General features: G+C 46.8%; 2 protein-coding genes across 3 annotated transcripts; one reads left to right on the top strand and one right to left on the bottom strand.

The window, feature by feature from the left end:
- Window positions 1-1,144: 1,144 nt before the first annotated feature.
- On the bottom strand, window positions 1,145-6,484 carry TOPORS (TOP1 binding arginine/serine rich protein, E3 ubiquitin ligase). 2 transcript variants are annotated; one of them, XM_058823537.1, is made up of 3 exons: window positions 6,254-6,436; window positions 5,098-5,211; window positions 1,145-4,662 (listed from the first exon to the last, which is right to left on the bottom strand). In XM_058823537.1, exons 2-3 carry the CDS (start codon window positions 5,155-5,157, stop codon window positions 1,681-1,683), a joined length of 3,042 nt encoding a protein of 1,013 aa, XP_058679520.1. In that variant the 5' UTR covers window positions 5,158-5,211; window positions 6,254-6,436; the 3' UTR covers window positions 1,145-1,680. The 2 variants fall into 2 exon arrangements, with proteins under 2 accessions (XP_058679520.1, XP_058679519.1); XM_058823536.1 differs by lacking the exon at window positions 5,098-5,211 and having other exon boundaries at window positions 6,254-6,484.
- Window positions 6,485-10,655: 4,171 nt separating this feature from the next.
- Window positions 10,656-23,433, top strand: LOC131571598 (E3 ubiquitin-protein ligase Topors-like). The gene is made up of 2 exons (XM_058824377.1): window positions 10,656-10,715; window positions 22,018-23,433. The coding sequence occupies exons 1-2, from the start codon at window positions 10,656-10,658 to the stop codon at window positions 23,431-23,433; spliced, it is 1,476 nt and encodes a 491-aa protein (XP_058680360.1).
- The last annotated feature ends 1,438 nt before the right edge of the window (window positions 23,434-24,871 follow it).

The raw sequence follows: 24,871 nt of genomic DNA, 5'->3' as shown, positions 1-24,871 counted from the left end.
GGCTGTGAAAAAGCCCCACTCTGGAGCAGGTAGAGATGCCCTTATGGAAGCTCAAGCCCATGGAGATCTCACACAGGAACAGGCTCCTGTCAGGAGCTGAAGCCTATGCTTAGGAGCACATACAGGAGCAGGTTTCCTGGCAGCTGGAGCAATCTGTTTCAGAAGTACTGCATACCTGTAGAAAGGGCCCATGTTAGAGCAGAGGAACGGTGTAAGGAGTAAGAAGCAGCAAGAATGTGATGGACTTAACATCCCCATCCTTCTGTACAGCTGGGGAGGACGAGGTAGAAGAGCACATATGAAAGAGTGAAGTTGAGAAAGGAGGGGAGATTAGTTTCAGTTTTGCCTTTTTTTTCTTCTCCTCCTACTCAATTTTTCACTGGCAATACAAGACATTAATTGTACCCAGCTCTATCTGGCTAGTGACAGTACCTTGTCCTTGCCTCAACCCAGCTTTCCCATCTTACTTTCTCCCCCATCCTGCAGACAAAGGAAATTGACAGAGCAGCAGCTTGACTACCTGGCAAGCAACCAGCCATGGTCAAATCCATAAAACTCATGGAGGTAATGCAGGAGAGACAGTGAAGGTACCCTCTTCATTCAGCCCTCAGAGCTACTGCTGTGCACACAGAAAAGGGCCAAACCTGGAAAACAAAACCCTGCCAGAGCCCTGTGAATTGCACATACTTGCAGCAGGACATCTAGGATGCGCTGACCTGGGTGAATGATGGTTATTTCAAGGAGGTCAGGAGGAAGACCTTTTATTGCCAAGGCTAGACAAGACAGATGTTTTTCAAGTATGCAGCCACAGGATATAAAGAACAGGAAAAGACTTCTGGAAGATTGCACAGCTATAGAATGCACAGGCTCCAAAAAGGGAAATAAAAATAAGAAATTTGAAAACAAAAATGTTTCCCAAGGGAAAACTCTTATTTTAGAAAGGGTAGGACAGAGCGGCCACCCAGCTTTTGGGAAAACTCAGAACTGAACCAAACCCAGGCAATCTGATCAAAGTTCCTGCTTTCAGTGAAGGCTTGTACCAACTGATCTCCAAACAACCCTTCCAACCTGAAGTTCTCCTGACTGCAAAAATATCCAATGGTCTGGATACGTAAAACACTCAAAACCAAAAGAAAAAACTCCATTTGCAAAACACACAGTACATATGTAAATATATTTAAACAAACAACAAAAAAAAACTTATTGCTTTATTCAGACTTTGACATATTTGAGAATTTCTGTGGAAATAAATCAGTGACTGCTTTTCAGCAGAGATCTGCTTAAACCAGAAATTGAAATGATGCTGGAATTCAGAATGAATCACTTTTTATGAACTAAACATTTTTCTGGTCTAAGAAGAACAATCCCCATAAAATGCATTTCTAGGCTCTTGTTTTGGATTCCTTTTCTGTTGTTTGGTTTACACAAAACTTTGAAATCCACTCTGTGGATGGCTTTATGAAATTAAAACTTCCAAAGAGCCCTCTAACAAACTTTTAAAATTACATACTAGCAATATTCTATCTTCTTTGACTTCAAAGTGCATACACATTCAAAAGTTTTATACATTTCCTAGACATCTTTTTAACAGACAGAAACCCTATCAGACATTTTAGTTTTCAAGGGGAAAAAGAAAGTCGTTAAATTCACAGTTTTAACAAGTGTTCCAAGGAAAGCCTACTACATTTTTTCTTCTGGGAAATCAAACCACGAGGATCTGTTGACAAGTCTCTTAGGAAGTCTCAGTATCAATGGCTCTCTCTCTGGACACTCTAGGAAGGAAGTCCTGGGGGAAGGCAGTTGACTGGAAGGCGCTGCTGGTGCTTCCTGAACATAACTGGTTACAGTTTCTGTGTGAGAGGTGTTACTGCTGGTACTCACTGTGGTAACACTCTGATCAGCTGCTGTTTCCTGAAGTTTGACATCAGCATCTCTAACGCCACCATCTAAGTTTTCCCTTGTGTCAGAGATATCACACTTTTTGTCTACTTCTGCAGTTTCCTCACATCCTGTCCTCCTCAGAAAAGAAGATGGAGACTCATTTTCCCTCTCATTTATTTGAGATGTGCCTGTCCATGTAATACTGCTGTCCCATCCAGTACTTTCTGGTTCCTTGCTACTACTATCACTATCAATTGTAATCACCACCGGAGAAGAATGTACTGAGCTACTCTGATGTTTCCGGTGTTTCTTCTTATGCTTTTTCTTTTTCTTTTTAAGATGCCTCGTTGTGTCCGTTGCTTTTCCTTCATAGACTATCTCCACGCTTGGACTCCTCATTTTCTTCTTCCTTTTCTTACGCTTTGTCTCGCTGCTTGCACGATTGTCTGACAGGCTATCTTCATTTTTGCAGCAATCACCAAATTTTGAGGAAGTTTTCTTGGACTCATTTTCTCTTTCTAGACTTGTGCTTTCCATGAATGTATTCTCCAGGTGGCGAGTTTTGTACTTCCTTTTTCCACCAGGCTTTTCACTTTTCATTCTGTCATTTCCTCCAGAAGGAGTCCTTGATCTGTTGCTTGACCGACTCCTTGACCTACATCTTTCGTAACAGTAATAGTGCCTCTCATGGAGTCCCCTCTGGCTATGCAGATCTGTCCTCTCAATAAATGATCGTATCCTGTATTCTGGACTAGCAGACTGCCGCGAGTAAAGAGTGTTAGACCGGGTCCTCCTTCTGCTGGAGGATTCATAGCTGTCTCCAAACAACTTTCGACTACAGAAAGCAGAACCCCACTGGTGTCTACTTTGGTAACTGTCTCTTACATAATAGTGATCGCTGTCTCTACTTCTTGATCTCCTTTTACTGTGGCCTTTGCTGCATGAACGTGATCTGCTCACTTCTCTGGATGCAGTGCTCTCACCACTTAGAGAGCCCCTCTGGCTTTTCAGAGAGGCTCTGCTGTCATGAGCCCTTGATTTTCTGCTGCTTCTTTTGCTCCTATGTTTGCTACTATCTCTGCTTCTCGATCGTCTCTTTTTAAGTTGGCTTTTGCTATGGTGCTCCCTTCTAGACCGATGGCCATGGCTGCCTCGACTGTCCCGTGAACAGGACTGTGGGCTTCTAGACTTTCCCTTTTTAGACAATCTGTGATTCCAAGGGGAGCATACTGTATCACTCCCTGGAGAGGGGCTCCAACTCAAGTCCTGTGGAGGCAGATCTTTTCTTTTGTATTTGTTCTTCTCATCCCCTTTTGATTCCATCTTCTCAACTGCAGGAGATAAACAGCTTCTACAACTTCCTACATCCTCCCTGTATGTTGGGGAATGCGGTGAGAAGCTCCTGCTTGGTTCACTGTCACTCCAGCTGTGACACTGGACTGGTCGCTGTTTCTTGACCTCTTCCCTTTTCTCTTCCTTGATGGACTCCTCAGAGTCAGAGGACAGCTCGACCACTTCTGGGGTCCTCTCAGCCAGCGGCTTAACGTACCCAACAATGACACAATTGTCTGAGGAAGAGCCACTGTCGTTTGAGTCAGCATTGGCCTGTAAATCAGTCTGCAGCTTGGTTCTTCGGCTCCCTGAAGCAGAGTCGTCGTCAGAACTTTCTGATGACTCCAGAGGAGAAGCTATGGTTGCACGAACCTCTTCTGAAACGGAATAGGAAGGCCCCGGAGTTTCGTCATCCCACGGGGCCTGACCAAGGCCAGGAACAGACAAACTATTATCCGGCCCTTGCGGGTACGCCACATCGGGAGATATTGTAATGATTGATGAGTCTGAGTGGCTTCCTTCCTCATACGACGGGGCAGGACAGTCGTAATTGGCGTGTTGATCGTATGCTTCTAAGTTAAAAGGACAACGAGCAAAACTGATGAATTCGTGCAGGAAGTGCTCTGTCCGATTCAGCAGAAATGGCTTCAGGTCCTCAGCAAAGGCCTGGCTTTCCAGATCGTACCTGGTTACGTTGCTCATGATGATGTGCTGCACAATGTTGATCAGAGACCCGTGGGCACCAAACAGGACCGTAAGCTCTCGCTTCAGCCAAGGAACCAGGCGGTGAAGGCAAGCAGGGTTGCGGCGGAAGAACTCGGCAGAAATCTCTCGGTATCGGCCGCCGTCCTGGATGCTGCGGATGCGCACGCCGGTGCGGTACAGAGCCCTGCGGAAGGTGATCATGTCCTCCTCCTGGATCTGCCGCAGAGATCTGCCCTCCGCGCTGGCCTTCCTCCTTGAGGCCAGCCTCCTGAGCATCTGCTGAATCTCCCTGTGCCTGTGTCGCACCGGCTCGCTCGACAGCCCTTCAAACAACATCCCGTTATCCGGAGGGGACGGCATCCTTCGGGAAGGGGAACCGCGCGCGCGGCGTTCCCTTGTCAAGGTGGTGCGGTAACGAAACCTCCGGCCGTCGGGGCTGGCAAAAGAGCTTGTTTCTAAAGGGCTGAGGATGTACTCCTTGAAGTCATCTTCAGCACGAATCGTGTGGAAAATGGAAAAGAAGGGTTGCTTGCAGAGCGGGCATTCTGCTTTGTTCTTGGACCACTCTTGCACGCAGCGGAAGCAGAACCTGTGCAAGCAGCGATCCAGATACGCCACGTTGTCAAATCTGTCCAGGCAGATGGGACACTTGGAGTCGGGAGACGCATCTGTCGGCAGCTTACTGGTGCTGGCTTTCGGAGAAAAACTGCTATTTTCTGCAAACTCCTTATCTGATGTCATGTTCTAGAAAAGACAGAGACAGAAGATCATTGCTGTCACAGAGAGGCAAAAATCTTACCCTGTAGAAACCCGTAACAATTTCTTTCACATTTGCAAAACCCAACAGGAGCTCTGAGAGAATGCTGAACAAAGAGGCAGTATGACCTAACTACTTGGTTTGACTTCTCTTCACAGTGAGGTCTAGTTCTTCAGTGCTGCAAGTTTTACACAGCACCCAAATCATGCTGGCACTGATGAAGGTAACAGGCAGGCCTGTCTTCTTCCCCACCCTTAAATAACTCTGTTGATGTGGTCAGTACATTTATTATTTACATCGTATCCTCCAATATATAGCTTAAAAAATCTAGCATTTAAATATGAAAAGTATGAGAACAGTTAACTCTGTACTTTGAAACAAACCAACCAAAAGAAGTAATTGGACTTTAACTATGTTATCACCTTCCAAGTTCTGCTGGACCTGTTCTGTTCCTGCACAGTCTGCCCCTCTTTGTTGGGCATTCATGCTGGACCACACACAGTTTGTTGGACAAGACAATCTCCAGGGATGTGTTCCTGCCAAAATAAGTATTTTTTTTTTCAAGACCGAAGGACAAACAACCAGATGTCATGCTGAAGTACACACTGTCTTTTATCTAGTAGGTTGTTATGCTGTTTGCTTGAGATAGTAAGTTTTGTTCACAGTGACTGGTCTGGAGCTGAGCTCTGAATTGGCGTTGAACAGTGTTGATAACACAGAGATATTTTTTATTATTGCTGAGCAGGGCTTACACAGAACCTTTTGTACTTCCACACTTGTGAGGAAGTTGGTGGGCATGGGAGGCTGGGAGGAGATGCAGCTGGGACAGGTGACCCAAACTGACTAAAGGGATTTCCAGACCATGTGACATCCTCAATATATAACATGGGGGAAAGAAGGAGAAAACGTGAGATGTTTGGAGTAATGATGCTTGTCTGCTCAAATCACATCAGACACAATAAGGCTGTGGTCTCCTGGAGATGGCTGAACATCTGCATGTCCATCGGAAGCAGTGAATTAAGTCCTTGTTTTATTTTGGTTTTGTGCATGGCTTTAGGCATCCTTATTTAACTGTCTTTATCTCAACTGACAAGTTTTTCAGCTCTCACCCTTTCAATTTCCTCCCTGATCTCAGGGAGTGTGCAAGTGGCTATGTGGTGCTTGGCTGCGGTGAAATAATGAGAGATCTCAAACATGGTCAACAAAAAAATCAATCGATTTAAAAGTTATTTTCAGTTTTGGCGTTACCCTAAGGCATTACAATCCGGTGGAAATAAGTTACCACCATACTTCAAAATCCATTAGCCCATGTTTTGCAGCCTGTCTGGCAGCAGGCCTTTGCGGGGGCAGGACACCGGGGGATGGGGCAGCAGCAGCGCTGGGGCGCCAGAGGCGCAGCCCGGGCTCAAGTAAGTGCCGGCACTGCCGAGCGGGTGAGCAGGCCCCGGCCCCGGCCCCCGCCCCGCTCCGCCCGCTGCGACACCGCCCCCGCCCGCTCCCCGCCACCCCTGCCTCAGCAGCCGCCACCCAGCGCCCCGGAGGAGACGGCGCTCCGCCCGCCCCCAGGCCCGCACTCACCGCCGCCGGGCCCTCGCTTCCCGTGCGGGCCAGGGCCGCGGCCGCCTTCAGCCTGTGGCGCGTCCGGCAGCGCCCGGTGCCGGGAGGCTCCCGCCGCTCCTCCCCGGGCGGGCGGCGGCGGCGGGCACCCTCCGCCAGGCGCCGGGACGAGTCCGCCATCGGCGGCGGCGTTGCCACAGGAACAGCTGCCCGCGGGCGCGGAGCTGAGCCGGAATCTGCCGGGAGCGAGGCCGGGGCCGGCGCCGTCACATCCGCGCCCCGCGCAGTGACGCCGTTCCGGGGCGGGGGCCGGGGAGGGGCCGGGATGGCGGCGGCGGGTGGGCGGGTTCCGGCCCGCTGCGCCGCCCGGTGAGTGTTCGCGGGGCAGCGGCAGGGCTGGCGGTACGGAGCAGCCCCGGGGAGCAGCCCCGGGGAGCAGCCCGGGCGGCGGCGGCCCCGGGCGGGTGAAAGCGAGGGGAGTCGCGGCCGTGGCGGCGCCAAGGCGGAGCGCGCTTTGTTCCGCAGGTGGCGGCTGGCGCGGCGGGGCGCGGCCGGCGTGTCCTTCTCTAGGGGCGCGGGTGGCCTCCCACGGCCGCGGGAGAGCCGCTTCCTGCCCCAGGGGCTGCCCGAGGCAATGGCAGAGCCCGCCGGCGGCGCCAGCGGGAGCTTGGCACTGTCTCCCAGAGCGCAGAGGACTCCATGGAAGACTGGAGTAGTCTTGTGGTTGGTTGAGCAAGTAAAACATAAATAGCACGTAGCAAAGAGGAGACAGAAAAAGCATTTCTTAATAAGCCGTTATTAGGAAAGAGAAAAATAACTGTCCTTACTGATTTTTACAAGTGCATACCTGGAGTAGATAAAAGTGTGCAAAGAACACGGACGAGACCAGTTGTGCAGGCTGCCGCAGGTGGGGCGCAGCCTGCCACGGTACCTGCATTTATTACTACCAGGACTTGGGTAAAACACAAGCACAGCCAGCCCTTCCCTTTTCTTACCCACAGTCAGTATGGACTAAAGTTTGCAAAAGCACACGTGAATTCACAGATGCCCAGAGTACCAGCACAGCCCTCTGTTCATGTGATAGCCCTGCCCCACATCCTGATCCATTTTACTCATTCCCACGCACCAGCTGGTCCTTCTTCTTGCTCAAGAGTAAATGCCTGCTCTGGCGCTTCCCAACAGGTACTCCACTCCTAAAGATCTCCCCAGGTAGCAGCACAGGCCTATTGTTCATGACTTGCCTGCTCCTCACCAGGTAGCCCATGTTGAAGTTTGCTCAGGAATTACATCACTGCTCCCAGTAATTTTCCCTGGTGTTCAGGGCAGATGCAACCTCTCTTATGTCCACAGCAGGCAGCACCAGGCATGTGGGCTGTGACCTGCAGCCCTGCTTTGTGTGTGGGTGCCAAGACTCACTGGTTTTACTTTCCTCAGTTCCCCAGCAGGTGCATTTGGGGCACACATACCCATCCTGCCCCCACACTGGCACCTACCCGCTCCCATTGCTGGCACAATAGGAGGGATTTGTATCTCAAATAGTTGTACTCTGTCAACTTGATAAATGCTGTGTGCATGTGTCAGCTCCTAGGCAAGGTGGGACCCTCTTGGACAGTTCATCTCTGGGTCGTGGAATTGTAAAGGTATACTTGAAAGGCATTCCGGGCTCTTCACAGGGGTTTATAATTTCTGAGCTGAAAAGAAGCAATTCTAGAGGTAAAATGGATCCGGTTTGAGGTGCTGGTTTTCTAAACAGCTTTGAAAAGCAGAACTCGTGGCCACTGCCCACGAGGATTGGCAGCACCTCATCCCACATACCTCTTGAAGCTGGGGAACAATCTTTTCTTGGTGAGCCTGGCCCTCCTCCTTCTGCCATCAGGACCTTTGGAGTCCCTTAGTCATCAGCAGGATTTTTCTCTGCTGATTTTCAGGAATAGGTGTGTGGAGAGGTCCCGTGTCTCCCTGAGCATCAGTCACAGCCCTGGCAGTGCCACACTGTTGAGAGTGACATCTGCAGTCCCTGACAAGGGACAACCCTCAGCCCCATTTCTGGTGTACCCTGGCACCTCGGACAGTGCTCCCTCAGGCACAGCAGCAACAGTTCCTGTGGGAAAGGAGCTCAGTGGAAGGTGCAAATTGTTCAATCCCTGGGTTTGCTCAGCATCTCCCATCTTAGCTACATCACCTGTAAATACATTAAAATTGTGATAGACCTATAGCAGTGCTCCTCCAGAGGTTTCTGTGGGCTCACTGCCTCTCTTCTGACTTTCTCTGAGCCAAAGCTGATTGGCTGGATCATTCTTCACTGTCCACATCAAAAGAACTCAGCTTCAGTGTGCCCTTGTCCTCACTGTGGTTGAAGACTTCACCAGCTTGCAGTTATCCACCCCTTTCCCGTACTAGCTGGAAATCTCCAGCAGCATGACACCAAGAACAGGAGTTAGAAATAGTCTCTGACCACTGGCCTGCCCCAGGCTGGGTCCTCTTCAGTGCTATCTTCTCATCCTTTGTTTTAGGTTCCACCACAGGTGTGCACCTGCAGCGGCACATGGGCAGGTACCGGGCAGTTCAGGGTTGTAGCCTGCTCTGCTGCAAACCTTCCAAGGGTCACTTTGCAGCCAGCTCAATGGAAATCTCTTTTTTGGCTTTGCTCCTTCTGGGCAGCGAGTCTCTGTGATCGCGTAGAGATGCTTTAATTCAGAGCTGCCACGAGATGGCAAAATACTCCCCATCATCCCCTCCAAGCTGGCTTGCCTGCACCGCAGGTGGAGCCGTGCAGGACTATGGGGAAGCAGCAGCAGCAACAGCAGCTGAATTTCACTCCCTTCATCTTAGCCTGCTGCTTAATGTGCATTGTCTGAGATGCTTCTTTAAAAATCTCCGGAGGATCAAGACCTGTCCATTTACTCGTATCTCCCTGAAGTCCAAGGCAGAGACTGTGACTGCTCACAAGAGAGATAAAACAATTGATAATGTCTCTGCTGAGGACAAGGACCTTGCACAGTGACAGCAAGCTAAGGCAGAAGGAGACCTTTCTCTTTTTATTAGCTGAGAAACCTGTGTGATGTTTCTGCATATATTGAAAGAACTGATAGTCTCACTCGAGAGCTTTTACTTCTCTAGCCTGTCTATTCTCTGTAACCTCTCTCCTAAACTGCTGTCACAGCTCAATACTAGAGTAAATGTCAAGGGTCAAAAAGCATCTCCACTTCCACATCCTGATGCTGACCTGAAGTCATGTCAGCATGATGGCAGAAGCAAGAAGCCACTTTTACATCCCCCATAAGAGAGAAGTGGGATTAAAGGCCCCATAGAGATTTAGAAAATACCTCCTAGTCCAGTGGGAAGGTGCCGGTTTTGGCTGGGGTAGGGCTAATTTTCTTCACGCTCTCAGACTGATTTGAATTTGTGCTGAAAACAGGGCTGATAACATAGGGATGGTTTTTTTCCTGCTGAGCCAAGGTCTTTGCTGCTCTTCACCCACACCACCAGTGAGGAGGCTGAGGATGTACAAGGAATTGTGAGGGGACACAGCTGCAACAGCTGACCCCAAATGACCCAAGGGATATCCCTATCCCATATTGTATGATGCCATGCTTAGCATGTAAAAGTGGGGGAAGAAGAAGAAAGGGGAGGAAGTTCAGTCATGGCATTTGTCTTCCCAAGTCATCCTTACACAGGATGGGGCCCTGCTCTCCTGGAGATGGCTGAACACCTGGCTGGCTGCCTATGGGAAGCAATGAATGAATTCCTTATTTCGCATAGCTTCTTTTTGTGACTTTTACTTTCCCTGTTAAACTGTGTTTATCTCAACCCATGAGGTTTTTTCACTTACTGTTCCAGTTCTCTTCCTCATCCCACTACAGAGGTGTGAGCAAGTAGTTATGGGGTGTTTAGTTGCTGGCTGGGGTTAAACCACAACGGTCCTTCTTTGGACCCAATGGGGAGCTCAGAAAACTCAGATTATGACAGACTAGATTGGAATGTGCTAGATTAAACTCTCAGCTGTTATGGCTGTTAAATTATTAATCAGCAGGTTGCAGTGCTTGCCCACAGGGGTCACTTGCCTGACGCTGTATAGCAATCCAGTGCTTGTTGGTGGCTGTTTGCTGTAGTGCTCTGCTTCTTATCTCACTCAGCTGTGCCTGGGAACATTTTGATAAGAGCCGCGATGTGCCTGGGCTGGCAGGTGGCCAGGGCATTGGAGCTGTCTGCTGCACGGGACAGGTTGGAATTCCAGTATGAACTTGAGCCAAAGGGGCTGTGACCTGTGGATGAGTCCACAGTACAGGGGAAGAGTGTGAGAAACCCTTTTCCTGAAGAAGGAGAGGCAGGATGTGAGCCAGGTGATGAGGTAGGGATTCGCCTGCAGCCCATGGTGAAGGCATGGTCAGACAGGCTGTCCTTCTGTATCCTCTGGAGGTCCATGGTGGACCCTGTAATTGCTATAGCAGGAACCCCTGTTTCTAGCCAGGCTAGAAGCAAGGTAAGTAGTTCATTACACTCTTAAACCCTTCAGTCTGGCACAAAATGCCTTTAAATTGTTGTAACCCATTATTTGAGTTTTACTTACAGGAATTACTGTAATAGGAGCCACATGAACCAATGGAGGACAATTCTTACAATAACCAGTGCAAATGCAGCAGTGACTTCACCTGAGCTGGCTCTAGGCCACAGTACCACAGCACATCACCTCTCCTATCCTGTCCTGAGTGACCAGCAGAACAGACAGAGCCTCAGCTCATGAGCCCTGAAAGTAATTCAGCTGGCATTCTATGGACATATGTTAGCATTTGGTGGGCTTTTGCAGGGGGTGTCCCTAGAATTATATCTGTGTATTATATCAAAGGATGGAGAGGAAATAGGGGGTGTCAATGAGATTCTATAAAATCATGTTGGACTACAGCATGACAAAAATTGTATGACTTTAGCTGGGGTAGTTTTCTTCACAGTGGCTAGTATGGGGCTGTGTTTTGGATTTGCACTTAAAACAGTGATGACAATATAAAGCATTTTCTGTTACTGCTGAGCAGGGTTTCCACAGAGCCAAGGCCTTTGTTGCTCCTTACCCACACCACCAGGAGGAGGCTGGGGACACAGAAGGAGTTGGGAGAAGACAGGACACTCTCAGTTCAGCTGGCCTTAGTGGACTCAAGGGGTATCCCACACCCTGTAGTATCATGCTCAATATATAAAGCTGGGTGAAGAAGAAGGAACCAAGGGGGAGAGCATTTGTCTTCTGAAATTACTGTTATGCATGATGGAACCCTGCTTTCTTGGAGATGGCTGAACACCTGCCTGCCTCTGGGAAGTGGTGAAGGAATTCTTTGTTTTGTTTTGCTTGTATATGTGTCCTTTGCTTTACCTATTAAGCTGTTATTTTATCAGCCCATAAGGTTTTTACTTCTACTGTTCTGATTTTCTCTCTGATCTTGCTGGAGAGGGAGTGAGCAAACAGCTGCATTGTACTTAGTTGCCTGCTGGGTTTAAACCACACCTATGAAGTTTTAAAGCCAGTTATTTCATTTTTTAATACACTGATCTCCCTCCCTCTGAAAAAGCTGTCTGTGAAACTGTTCACTGACAGTGTTATACATTCCACCTCTCCTTCTTGATAAAACTCTGTTCAGCTTCTGCTTGTATGCTTGCTCATAGAAGTCAAGAAGCACATAGAAACCCCCTCAGCCTGCTTCTGGGATTTAATCAGAAGGGTTTTGTTTCAGTGCTCAGTATCCACCATCTTCTCACCCAAGAAGATGCAGTTCAGAGCAGAAACCTTGTGTTTCCTGTCACATTCAAAATGATGCAGCAAATAACTATGTTTAGGCAGCATTAACCATTCAGATGACATCACCAGAGATGGCTAAAGGAATATATGCATAATGCTGATGAAATCTCCCTCAGATCTTCTTTTTCTTTAATCCTCTTTAATAAAGCATAGCTTATATGTCAGAGTAAGTCTGGTTTATTCAACAAACCTTGAAGTGGTTTGTTTGTTTAGGTTTCAGGGGGGTTGTCTGAAAAAAAAATTGTGATCAGCATGCTTTTGATTAGCATACCTAAGAGGACTTTCATTTAATGAAATGATTAGTTGATTCACCTAGGTATGCAGCCACACTAACAGCTGCTTTAATGGAGACAAAAGATTCTCCTTCAAATATAATCTTGTCTCATTAACATGAGGCAGTACCCATGGATACATGTTAATTATAAGGTTGATAAGAATATGTAAGGACAGCTAAACCTGGTGCCGGTAAAAGTTATGGTACAGATTTTCTTGAGTGTGCTCCCATGGCATGTACAAGACAAGCAGGGGGGATCAGGCTCAGCCAGCATGGGTTTAGGAAAGGCAAGTCTTACTTGATCAGCCTTATTTCCTTCTATGACAAGGTGATCCACCTGGAGCATGAGGGAAAGGCTGTCGATGTGTCTGCCTGGACTTCAGCAAGGCCTTTAACACTGTCTCCCACAGCACACTCCTGGAAAAGCTGGCAGCCTGCAGCTTGGCATCTTCACTGGGCTAGAAACTGGCTGGATGGCCAGGCCCAGAGAATGGTGGCAAACAGTGCTGTATCCAGCTGGTGGCTGCTCACCAGGGGTGTTTCACAGAATTCTGTGTTGGGACCGGTCTTGTTTAACATCTTTATTCATGATCTGGGTGAGGGGATCAAGTGCATCCTCAGTCACTTTGCAAATGACACCAAGTTGATCTGCTGGAGGGCAGGAATGCTCTGCAGAGGGATCTGGACAGGCTGGATTGATTGGCCAAGGCCAATTGTGTGAGGTTAAACAAGGCCAAGTGCCAGGTCCTGCACTTGGGTCACGACAACCCCTGCAGAGCTGCAGGCTGGGGAGGGAGGGGCTGGAAATCAGCCCAGAGGTGAAGCACCTGGGAGTGTTGGTCAACAATGGCTGAACAGGAGCCAGCAGTGTGGCAAGAAGGCCAGTGGTGCCCTGGCCTGTACCAGCAATAGCGTGGCCAGCAGGACCAGGGCAGTGACCATGCCCCTGTACTTGGTGAATCCACACCTCAATTCAAAAATTCAAAAATCCAGTTTTCGGCCTCTTACTAAAAGAAACCCACTGAGGAGCTGGTGTGTCCAGAGAAGGGCAACAGAGATGGTAGAGTGTGTATAGAGTGAGTTCTGTAGGAGTGACTGAGGGAGCGGGGATTTTTAGCCTGCAGAAAAGGAGGCTCAGGGGTGACCTTATTACTCCCTACAGCTACCTGAAAGTGGGGATCAGCCTGTTTTCTCCGGCTGCTACTGGCAGGAGGAGAGGACATAGCTTCAAGCTGTGCCAGGGGAGGTCCATGTTGGACATCACGATGGATTTCTTCACTGGCAGGTATTGGAACAAGCTGCCCAGGGAAGTGGTGGAGTCACAATCCCTGGAAGTGTTCAAGAAATTATTGGATTTGTAATGGTCTAAATGCCAGGGTGTGGTTGACCAAAGGTTGTGTTTGATGATCTTGAAGGTCTTTTCCAGCCCTGATGATTCTATGATTACTGTTGTAGCTGAATTATTTAAAGAAGTCTATTGAAAATGAGTAAAAACAAGAAACAAAATCACTTGTCAGGCCACTCTGGGCTAAATACAGCTTTAAATCACTTTAATATATCATAATAATCAATTTCTCACAAGTTACACTACCCAGAAAGCTTGAATATAATTGCTTCATTCCTGCATTACATGCTGTTTGAAAATGGAGGAATTGTGCAATTTCTTCTATTAGAGCCCTAATAGAACCTTCTGCCTCTTTAAAAATAATTATACATATATTCACATATATAGTAAAAATGTTTTATATATTTGTTATCCTCTTTATTATTTATGCACTACCATCTGTAACGTAAAGGCTATATAGACACAGATTTTGGTAAACAAACATAAGTTCATGGTGAATGGAAGCAATACAGTTTTAAAATCCCAAGATGTCCAGACAAAATATGCATATAAAACCTAAACACAGCACTTCAAACTACTTCAGTCAAGTAGCTCACAGGTCACCACACACCAAGAAGCAAAAGCTACAACTTCTGTGGGGAAAGAGTAAAAAAGAAGTATTTTTGGTATGAGACAGAGAAGGAAAAGGGAGAGAGAGACATAGGAAAGTGGGATTCAACACAGAGCCCAAAGGATATAGCAGGGGGTGCTATGTCAGGAGACCCTGCTCAATGACATTGCAAATGCTTTGTCATTGGAAATACTGAACAGACCTGGAATTGGTTTTTCTGCCTTGTTGTGCCACCAGATATCTTGTAAGAGTTTGGACAGATGGGTTTCATTTCCCTATCTGCAAACACAGACGGTGACTTTTCTTGATGCATTGCCACTTCAGATCTCCTCCACTGTTTGCTGCCGTCTTCCATCCCTCATCTCGTGCTGTGGCCACTTCAGAAGATCCTGTGTTTCCCAACAGAAGTGAGTACAACAGGAGACTGGCCGGCGGAGGCTCGGCAGAGCTGCGTTAGCTCGCACACGGACGGACGGAGGCAGCAGGGCGCACGGCCGAGGCTAGACGGCAGTGCTGGCTCACGCTCCCGGCACAGCCGGCAATCACTGTGCAAATCCAGCCGCGGGAATCGCCCTTCCACCTCCCTTTTTTGTCATCTGAAAAAACCAATGGTTCAGCATCTCTGAAACTTCAGCCTCAAAAACAACAACCACAAAAGAGGCGCTCAGGGCGTAGGGTAGAGCAACAGCCAAAAAGGCTCAAGTGAAATTCCCAAAGCAGAAAGAACACACCGTTTTCCTTAACAGTAAAAGGTGTTTTCTCCCTTTAATTCAAATTTCTGCATGTCAGTAGAGGTCCAATTTAACAGTGACACACCACCAAATGAGCTTGTTACTAAGAGGAAGTTACAATATTTGAAATGGCTCTTTGCATTCAAATGAAAGAGGTGGAGAGCTCTGCCACAAACACTGGAAGAGACAAATGGTTAAAAAGATAAAGACCTTCAAAGACCATATGTTGCCCCAAGCAGCCGTTAATTGATTTTACTGTGGTTCAGTGAGTCTGGCTTGCTTTTAATGGTTCATTTGACAAGTTGTTGCTGCAGCGATTTCTAATAATAATAATGTCATAATAATCTTTTAACTGGGTACAGATGTGTGGCTATTCAGGATTGCTCTAAAAGCAATTTCTGGACTTGGTGAGACCAAAAATCATAGACAGTACGTTCCTTTAGTTCCTTCCTCTGTGGCACACATCACACTTAAGAACAGAAGGACAACAGTCACTCTAAGGAAGAGGAAAACGCATTTTCTTCCACTCATTTTGAAATAATTGCAGCAATTAAGAGCCCATGGCCAGCAGATAAAGACAACATTTACTTTGTTCACACTACGTGTGTTACTGATTACAGTCATCAGGACAATATATTTTTCCTCAACAAATTATTTTTTGACAGAGTGATTTTCATAGTTCTCCATTACAAAAGATATAGATGATATTTTGACTCTATCCTTACACTGATTCAAGTAGCAAAGTAATCAAAATTAATTAAATTATGAACTACAATTAAGACCATATATTGGTTTTTTATCGTGAACCAAAAGCTCGGTGCCAGCATTAGAGTACAAAAAGAAAAAATATCAAACCCAAGCAAGTGAAATAATTTGCTGGTTATGCAGCTTGATAATCACATCTTATAATTTTTCATCAGCTGCAGTCATCCTGCTGTCACTGCACACTGCTACAAAGGCTCTCAAATGCAGGAAAACACACTGTGAGTTCTCTGTTGTTATTTTTCAGATGTAACTGTGGACGGACAATACATTTTGTGGCAGGTAAAAGTGTCTATTTCAAGAAGGATAAATCCCTAGCACAATCTCTGTTTCAATTTCTTCCCCTTTTCCTTTCTTTAGAAGACTAAATCCAAAATCCACACAAATTACTCACCTGACTTGGGGCAAATCATCGCATCAAACTCAATAAAAGCAAACAATTTTTAAAAAAATCATGCTCCGTATAAACATCTGCAGTAGGCTTCAGATCCATGACAGATATGAAGGTTCCCATGACTGACAGCTGTTCCCAGTGACTTCAAGGTGACTATTCACATACAAAAGCATGTGCTGAACTTCCATGTTCAGGACGTAAAGCCAATTAATTCAGTTTTAACTACACATAAGCACCAAACGAAAATCCTTGCAGGGTTGCCATTCATTAATTAGTATTTATGTATCACTATGTGGTATCTTCTAAATCATAAATTCACATACCTGAGAGGGACCAATTTGATTTTTATTTATGGCTCACCATGTGGTATATATGAGGTGAAACATCACTGTAAAGACTGCACACGTGTGGGGAGCCCTGTCCCGGGGAGCCTTGACCTGGCAGCCACTCAGGCCAGACAAAGCTTCCCCGCTCGGGCTGCGAGTGACCCCACTTGCTGGGGCGATGCTGATGCCCGGGTGCCTGGCACAAACCGCCTGGGAAATCGGGCTGCGGGAGGAGCTTTAGCGCATCAAAGCAATGAACTGCGACACCACCGATGCCATTTTGCTTTGGGTTCCTTCCTTGGAGGGATCAGGGGCTCGCCCGGAGGCTCAGCCCGGCCCTCCTCGCCCCTCGCTCGCTGTCCGCGCTGTCCCGCCGGGCTCCGCCGCTTCCCGGGCAGGACAGACAGACAGACATCCCGTGCGCATCCCGGCCCGGCCCGGCCCGGCGCGGGCACGCGGTGCTGCCCCGCTCGGGAACGCGCCCGGAGCTGCGCGGGCCCGGCCCCGCTCGCAGCGCCCGCTCCGCCCGCCCGGCTGGGGCTGAGCGGCGGCAGCGGCCTGGCCCGGCCTGCTGCTCCTGCTCCCTCTCTCTTCTCCCCTCCCTGCTCCATATTCTGTCCCGCTTCGGCAGCAGCACTTACCCTGCTTTATCAACAAACAGTTCTCAGATATAATATTGCTGCACTTGTGCTTTATTTTCATCTGAGAGGTCTATCAATAGGAATCCTCCACATCTCCCCTTTTACAGCAGGACAGGACACATGGGTTGAGATAAACACAGTTTTATAGGGAAAGTAAAAGAAGCAAAGCAAATCAAGGAATTAATTCATTGTTTCCCATAGGCAGCCAAGTGTTCAGCCATCTCCAAGAGAGCAGGGCCCCATCCTGTGTAAGGATGACTTGGGAAGACAAATGCCATGACTGAACTTCCTCCCCTTTCTTCTTCTTCCCTGAGTTTTACGTGCTAAGCATGGCACCATAAGCTGTAGGACTGGGATATTCCTTGGATCATTTGGGGTCAGCTGTTGCAGCTGTGTCCTCTCACAATCCCTTCTGCCTTTCTCCTTCCCTCAGCCTTCTCACTGGTGGTGTGGGTGAGGAGCAACAAAGGCCTTGTTCATCACAAATCCAAAACCCAGCCCTATACTGGCACTGTGAAGAAAGTGGACACTACCTAAGCCAAAACCAGCACACAGACCATCTCCTTGTCCTTGTTCTTATACACCTGCCTAAACGATGACCAAGTTTTGCACATAACCTGAGGCCTTTTTAGAGGGGTGCCTCACCTGATCTGAAGTGCTGTCTGACTCTGGTGTGTGTGCATGGATATGTTTCTGGTTCAAGGTGGGCTGCAAAGCTGTGCCTGCTGGCATTCTCCCCACACAGCACCCTGCCAGCACAGGCGGCACCCAGGGCCTTTCTGTGCCAAGGAGAATGGCCATAAGGAGCTGATGCTGCTTTACCCAGTGTGTGGCATCAGGCACAAAAGGTGGCTGGTGTCCAAAGGAGTATCTGAGGGATTAGTTTTGGATTATGGGATGCTCAGCCAGAGCTTGATTTGCTCTTTACCTTGTGCCAGATGGGGAATCCCTGTGGGGAGCAGACACTGGAACCAGTGTTTCTGGGCCTAGGGCGTGGACATATTAAATTGCCATTTTCAGGATGAGCTCCTGACTGTGCAATAGCCATAGAGACCAGCGGAGATGCAGCTACCCTTCTTCTCTTCCTCAGCTTTCCCACTCTCCTGTCTCAGTTTTCTTCATCACCCTGTCCCCTTCTCCTTCCTCCTTGGTGTCTGCATGACACTGATCCATATGGCTTTAACAGGATACCATTAACCTGCAGCACTACTGAATGCTGGTGCTTTCTTAAAAACCTGCTGCTTTCTATTTTTACAGTCTCTGAAGTACAGGCACCTCAGACCAAGCTGAGGGGCTGACCTGCTGCTATGTACTGATCTTGGCTGCTGTATCCCTGCACAGGTTTTGTTCTGCTGGTACTTCAGGGGTGACTTGGACTCCGGGTTGTGTCTCTTCAGACTGTGGGCCCATTTTGAATTTGTACAATATCACATCTGAAAGGGTAGAAGTAAATGTGCACTTTCAATTTTCAGTTATGGAAATGCAAATGACGATGCCTTTGAAACTTGAAGAAGAGAATGGGGGTTTGCTCTGTTTCTATATTTCAAATTCTCTTCTTGCCCCACCCTCATCTATTTTTTCTCCTGCTTTCACAAGTGCTGCAAGAAATGAGCTAACTTGCCTTTAGAACACAACAAATATGATGTGGCACAGCACGAGTGTGCTTGTGCTCTCCTTCCACCACGCTGTAACTTCAACTTGTTCACGTGGCTTTTTAAGGAAGAGTATGATAATAGTTTGTATCATATGAAAAATAAGGACTCTCCATTTTTGTCTCACTCAATCTAGGTTGCATTTTACTTATTTAGTGGCTGGATAAGCAAATATTTGCTGCATTTATTTCATGTGGTTGCTTTCTGCTCAATGATTATGTTATCTCGTTACTATGCCATGTAAATTTTGGTGGAGGGGGTATAGATTTTTTCATTGCAGACTGATTGCAAACCTTCTCAGCATTTAGCAGCCTGTTTTGCTGGCAGCCAGTTGAATCATGCGTCCATGGTAAAGGAAATCACATGTGATTATATTTGTAAACTGCCTTTTTGTGAATATCAAGGAAAGTTATTTTACCTCAGAATTAAAAAAAAAATCTTAAAACTGTGGGATCCAGATGGACATCTAACTTTCCAAACTCCAGGAATGCTAAAATTGAATAAACTAAATAAAAAAATCAGACCTTGAAACCTTCTCAAATCACCAAGATTCATCTTAAAATACTTCTCAAATATCTAAAGCTCAAAGCATGCACCTTTGTGACTGAAAACCTTTGGTGGTTTTGCAGTAGTTTTTAACTTTTAAACTCTGAAACAGAGGAACATAAGGCATAGTACCAGATTTTGACATTTTACATATTCTCTAGTGAAAGTTGCTTATGTAACTTAAATGTGCAGTTCATTCCTTGCAGCATCAGCCTGACTCTGAGAGCTTGCCACGGTTACAAAGCATGCTGGATTTCAAAACCAGGCTGTTCCATATTGGCTGTTTTGATGTCTAAAGTATATTTAATTACAAAAGGGGGAAAAAAAGAAAATTAATTAAATGGAAAAAAAAGGAACATTAAATAAATGGGCAAGCTTACCTGGGAATACTCTGTGCTTGCACAGAGCTGCAGTTTGAGTAGGACCTCATAATTTGTTGCAATTTATTTCTTTCATGACCTGACCATTTATAGGCAAGTACAAAAAGGGCTTATATTTTTTTTTTTCTTTCTCCAGCTGCAACATAATGATGTGGCATACAATAAAAGCAGCATTTCCACTGCATACAAGGAGCAGAGGAGGGAGCCTCAGAAGCCTTTCTGTGTGCAGGGCTCAGCTGTTGTGGAAGCAAGACAGAATGTGAATTACCTTTGTTATTCTTTCCCTTATGGTCTCTACTCAACCTGGCTCATCCTCTTTAAAAGAAGCTGCTGTTACAGTAGGATGTCACTTCAGTCCCTGTTCACAAGTGCTGGCTGTTTTTTCCAAGATGTAAGGACAGATAATTTGGGATAACAGGCTAAGGCTTCTAGTAAAACCACTGTGCCCTTAGTATTTCTGTACAAATTTCCAGGTAAATTTTTCAGTGCAGGATTCTGCTATTGTCTTACACCAGTTCCCGCAGTCCTGGTTTGGAATGCTTTTTCTGATTGCATTCCACCAGGGAAAGGATGGGTTGTCTTCGTAGTGTTCACACCTGCCATGCATCTCTTTTTTCAAAGTTCCCTGTTTCTACGCTCAGTGTTGTGTGCTCTGAATACATTGCAATGAAGGACCAGAAGCTGCCCAGGATCACAAAGCACCACCTTTGTAAGTTCTGAAATGCTTACCAAAGGGTGTTACAGGGATTCTTGTAAGCACTGTCCTGCTAGCACCCTTCTTTGAGGAGGATGGAGACAATTCTGGTTTCATTGCTCTTCTTTTGAGGCAGATTTAGTCAAGGTGCAGAAGGCTGGAAGCTTAGATGTTGTGACTTAAGAGGACAACATGCATGAAATCCTTGGAACGTTAAAAGTTCTGAATATGTGTCCTGTTAGTGAGTGTGGAAGATTTTCAATGCTGTCCTTGCCTATCTGTGAAAGCATGTGATGTAATTTCTTCCCTTTATCAGGATTGTTGATTTTGCTTTTCCCTGCACACCTTGTTTTTGAACATGGCTTCTGCTCCCAATGCAGTTTGCATCTGCTTTATACAACCTCTGCTTTCAGTTCAAAACTGCCTGCAGTCTTGAGCAGAGCCAAAAGCAAAGCACATCCTGGCCACAGAGCGATATTGCCACATGGACCGCCTTTGAAATAACAACCTTGGTTTCTCACTTTGCCTAACAGTTTCTGTTTCAGGCCCTTTTGACCCAGTTTTCACATAGCTCAAGAACTCATTGCTCGCTTTACTTTGTGTCTGCAATATGGCTCACTCTGTTCAGAGATTTCCACTTGACCTTTCCAGTTTAACTTGCTGCTTTGCCATCAGCCAACCAAAGGGCAAGTGTTGAATTTGTTTAAGGTGTCAGGTTCCTAATGTGGCTACTGTTTGGCCAGTGGATGAGCAGCCCTGCAGGAGTGTGAGGAATGACTGGGAGGATTTACAGCTTGCTGGTAGAAGGCAGTGCATTTCAGAGCTTGAAGGCTTTGCATAGAAGAGCCTGTGCCAGGAATATTAAATATTATTCCATGTTCAGAAATAAAAGTCTGCAGATCATACTGAATTTCTTTCTATCTTCCCTTCCAATTGTTACCCAGAGAGCTCCTCAAGAGGAGCATGCTATTTTGCAAATATTCAGTCCCTTTGGTAAGTGACTGCATGTTGTACATTCTTGGTCTTTTGGATTATAATGCTGGTTTGGATGGTATATTTAGATTCCTTTCATGTCCAGAAGACTGAGTCTATATTTTTGTCTGGACAAAAATAATTAATTTTCTTTTAAAACAAGTTTTATTTTATTTTTTTGCCTTAGAACATGATTATTTTATAAAGTAAAATAGCTCACTTGATTGTGAGAACTGGGTGGCTTAAAATAGTGGTTGTTGAAGCTAAACCATTGCTTTCTGAGTTTCTGACTCAATTCCCATTCACATATCAGTGAGCAATGCTGCCATCTGACAGCTGCCTGCAGGTCACATCAAGATGAGATGGTTGCTTAAGACCATCCTTGAGACGGCAGGGAACTAAAATAAAAACAAAAAGAGAAAGACCCTTGAATCTCTACTGCAAGTTGTGACCCTGTGGGCACCCTTTGGCTAAGAGCCAAGAGTGGAAACAGGAGGTGCACACAGAGCATTTGCTTGGAAAAACTCCTTATCTCAGTGAGTAAACTCAGCCCGTCCTTCACAGGTCAGGATGTGACTCATGCTCCAAGGTGCTTTGCAGCAGGGATGACCTCACTTGCCAAATGGTAATCCTAAAATGTGGGAGGTACTAGGTGCTTTCTGTTAGCTGAGAGATTGCAGAAGATAGCAGTTTTTCTCCGAAAGCCAGCACCAGTAAGCTGCCGACAGATGCGTCTCCCGACTCCAAGTGTCCCATCTGCCTGGACAGATTTGACAACGTGGCGTATCTGGATCGCTGCTTGCACAGGTTCTGCTTCCGCTGCGTGCAAGAGTGGTCCAAGAACAAAGCAGAATGCCCGCTCTGCAAGCAACCCTTCTTTTCCATTTTCCACACGATTCGTGCTGAAGATGACTTCAAGGAGTACATCCTCAGCCCTTTAGAAACAAGCTCTTTTGCCAGCCCCGACGGCCGGAGGTTTCGTTACCGCACCACCTTGACGAGGGAACGCCGCGCGCGCGGTTCCCCTTCCCGAAGGATGCCGTCCCCTCCGGATAACGGGATGTTGTTTGAAGGGCTGTCGAGCGAGCCGGTGCGACACAGGCACAGGGAGATTCAGCAGATGCTCAGGAGGCTGGCCTCAAGGAGGAAGGCCAGCGCGGAGGGCAGATCTCTGCGGCAGATCCAGGAGGAGGACATGATCACCTTCCGCAGGGCTCTGTACCGCACCGGCGTGCGCATCCGCAGCATCCAGGACGGCGGCCGATACCGAGAGATTTCTGCCGAGTTCTTCCGCCGCAACCCTGCTTGCCTTCACCGCCTGGTTCCTTGGCTGAAGCGAGAGCTTACGGTCCTGTTTGGTGCCCACGGGTCTCTGATCAACATTGTGCAGCACATCATCATGAGCAACGTAACCAGGTACGATCTGGAAAGCCAGGCCTTTGCTGAGGACCTGAAGCCATTTCTGCTGAATCGGACAGAGCACTTCCTGCACGAATTCATCAGTTTTGCTCGTTGTCCTTTTAACTTAGAAGCATACGATCAACACGCCAATTACGACTGTCCTGCCCCGTCGTATGAGGAAGGAAGCCACTCAGACTCATCAATCATTACAATATCTCCCGATGTGGCGTACCCGCAAGGGCCGGATAATAGTTTGTCTGTTCCTGGCCTTGGTCAGGCCCCGTGGGATGACGAAACTCCGGGGCCTTCCTATTCCGTTTCAGAAGAGGTTCGTGCAACCATAGCTTCTCCTCTGGAGTCATCAGAAAGTTCTGACGACGACTCTGCTTCAGGGAGCCGAAGAACCAAGCTGCAGACTGAGTTACAGGCCAATGCTGACTCAAACGACAGTGGCTCTTCCTCAGACAATTGTGTCATTGTTGGGTACGTTAAGCCGCTGGCTGAGAGGACCCCAGAAGTGGTCGAGCTGTCCTCTGACTCTGAGGAGTCCATCAAGGAAGAGAAAAGGGAAGAGGTCAAGAAACAGCGACCAGTCCAGTGTCACAGCTGGAGTGACAGTGAACCAAGCAGGAGCTTCTCACCACGTTCCCCAACATACAGGGAGGATGTAGGAGGTTGCAGAAAGTAGATACAGTGCCATTAAAAGACCATGTGAGCTTGTCATTAGAGCTTAACTTTGTAGCTTGCCTGTCATCAGAATATTGCCAATTTCATACCTTGATTTCAAGTTACTAAAAAGCTGCATATGCCTGCCTGCAGATAATAAGATTGGAATGACTGGGCTGGGCAACACAGGAAAAATATTCAGAAATGCCTGAATTCCAGGAAACAGAAACTCCTCTGTGAAAATGTCTTTTCAATCAATTGTAATTACAGCTGTCCACTGATAACCTCAGGGCTGGGATGAGACATTAGATTAATGCCATCAAGTTGCTGGACTTCACAGCCAGACATTTAATGAGTTGCCTCAAAAGGTGTTATAACGGATGTGAGTTAATCTCCTCACTGCATGACTGGATCTCGTTGTTCCAAATCAAGTTCCCTAGTCTGGCAGACAGTGCAGCCTGGAACATTAGCTTAGCAAGAAGGGCTAAGCCATTGGAAAGCATCTTTTCTACAGGCAGAGGTAGAAAATGCTGCTTAAATACTATTTTATTAATTCTTTGATTCATGAGGACAATAGGGGATACTGCCTAGTTTTCAGGACAAACACAATCAAAGTTTTTTTTAGTACTGATCTTCTCGGGAGAGCAGAAACCCGTACCTTGCATGAAGTTTGCCTATTTCCTCACTCCTGTGTCCTTATAATTTTATTTAGATACATACTTCACATGCCAGCTTCCCTTTATGAATGATCAGTGGGAAATGCACTTCACTCCCAGAAAAGCATTCCTGACATTTCTTTCTTTTGTTAGCTCTCTCCTGACACAGGAAGAACCAACATGGAACTTCTTGTGTGCACTGGAGGACTTGGGAGTGGAGTGATCCTGAGTCAGTGTTGGGAAAGAGATGTATGAGATGAGACTTAAACAATATGCCTTTCTGTTCAAATTACACTCCTCCTGTACCATCAGAAGACCCTAATGAAAGGGAAAAATAAATCAAGGGTGTTGATTTTTGCACTGTCAGTTGAGACTCTGTCCAGGAAATGGAGCATACTTGATAATATACACTTTCGTAGATACTTGAAGTGTGTTGGATTATGTTGGGCTTTGTTAATGGTAAAAATTACCTTCTTAATCTTTTGTTACCTTGTTATCACTGTAAGTAATTGGGAATTTTTTCACAGAAGTTCACCTGATAATTTTGAAGCATTTAGACAGGTTTGTTTCAAGTTGCTAATATCAATGTCACTAGGAGAATATAAAGTATGTGACTGATGCATAGTTAGGCACCAGAAACAAGTCAAGAAGGCCAGCTGTAGAAATAACTTCCTGGTTATCCTTCATATTCCACATGGCTTTCTGAAAATCAAAAGGCTTTATACATGAATGGTAAAAATGTCTCACTCCATGCACAGGTTAATTCCATGTTTTTCTCTTCATTCTGTTTAATAAAAGCTGTAG

This window comes from Ammospiza caudacuta, chromosome Z (assembly GCF_027887145.1).
Source record: "Ammospiza caudacuta isolate bAmmCau1 chromosome Z, bAmmCau1.pri, whole genome shotgun sequence".
Taxonomy (NCBI): Eukaryota; Metazoa; Chordata; class Aves; order Passeriformes; family Passerellidae; genus Ammospiza; species Ammospiza caudacuta.
The sequence above is the reverse complement of the archived record's forward strand: the minus strand, read 5'-3'. Positions and strand labels throughout refer to the sequence as shown.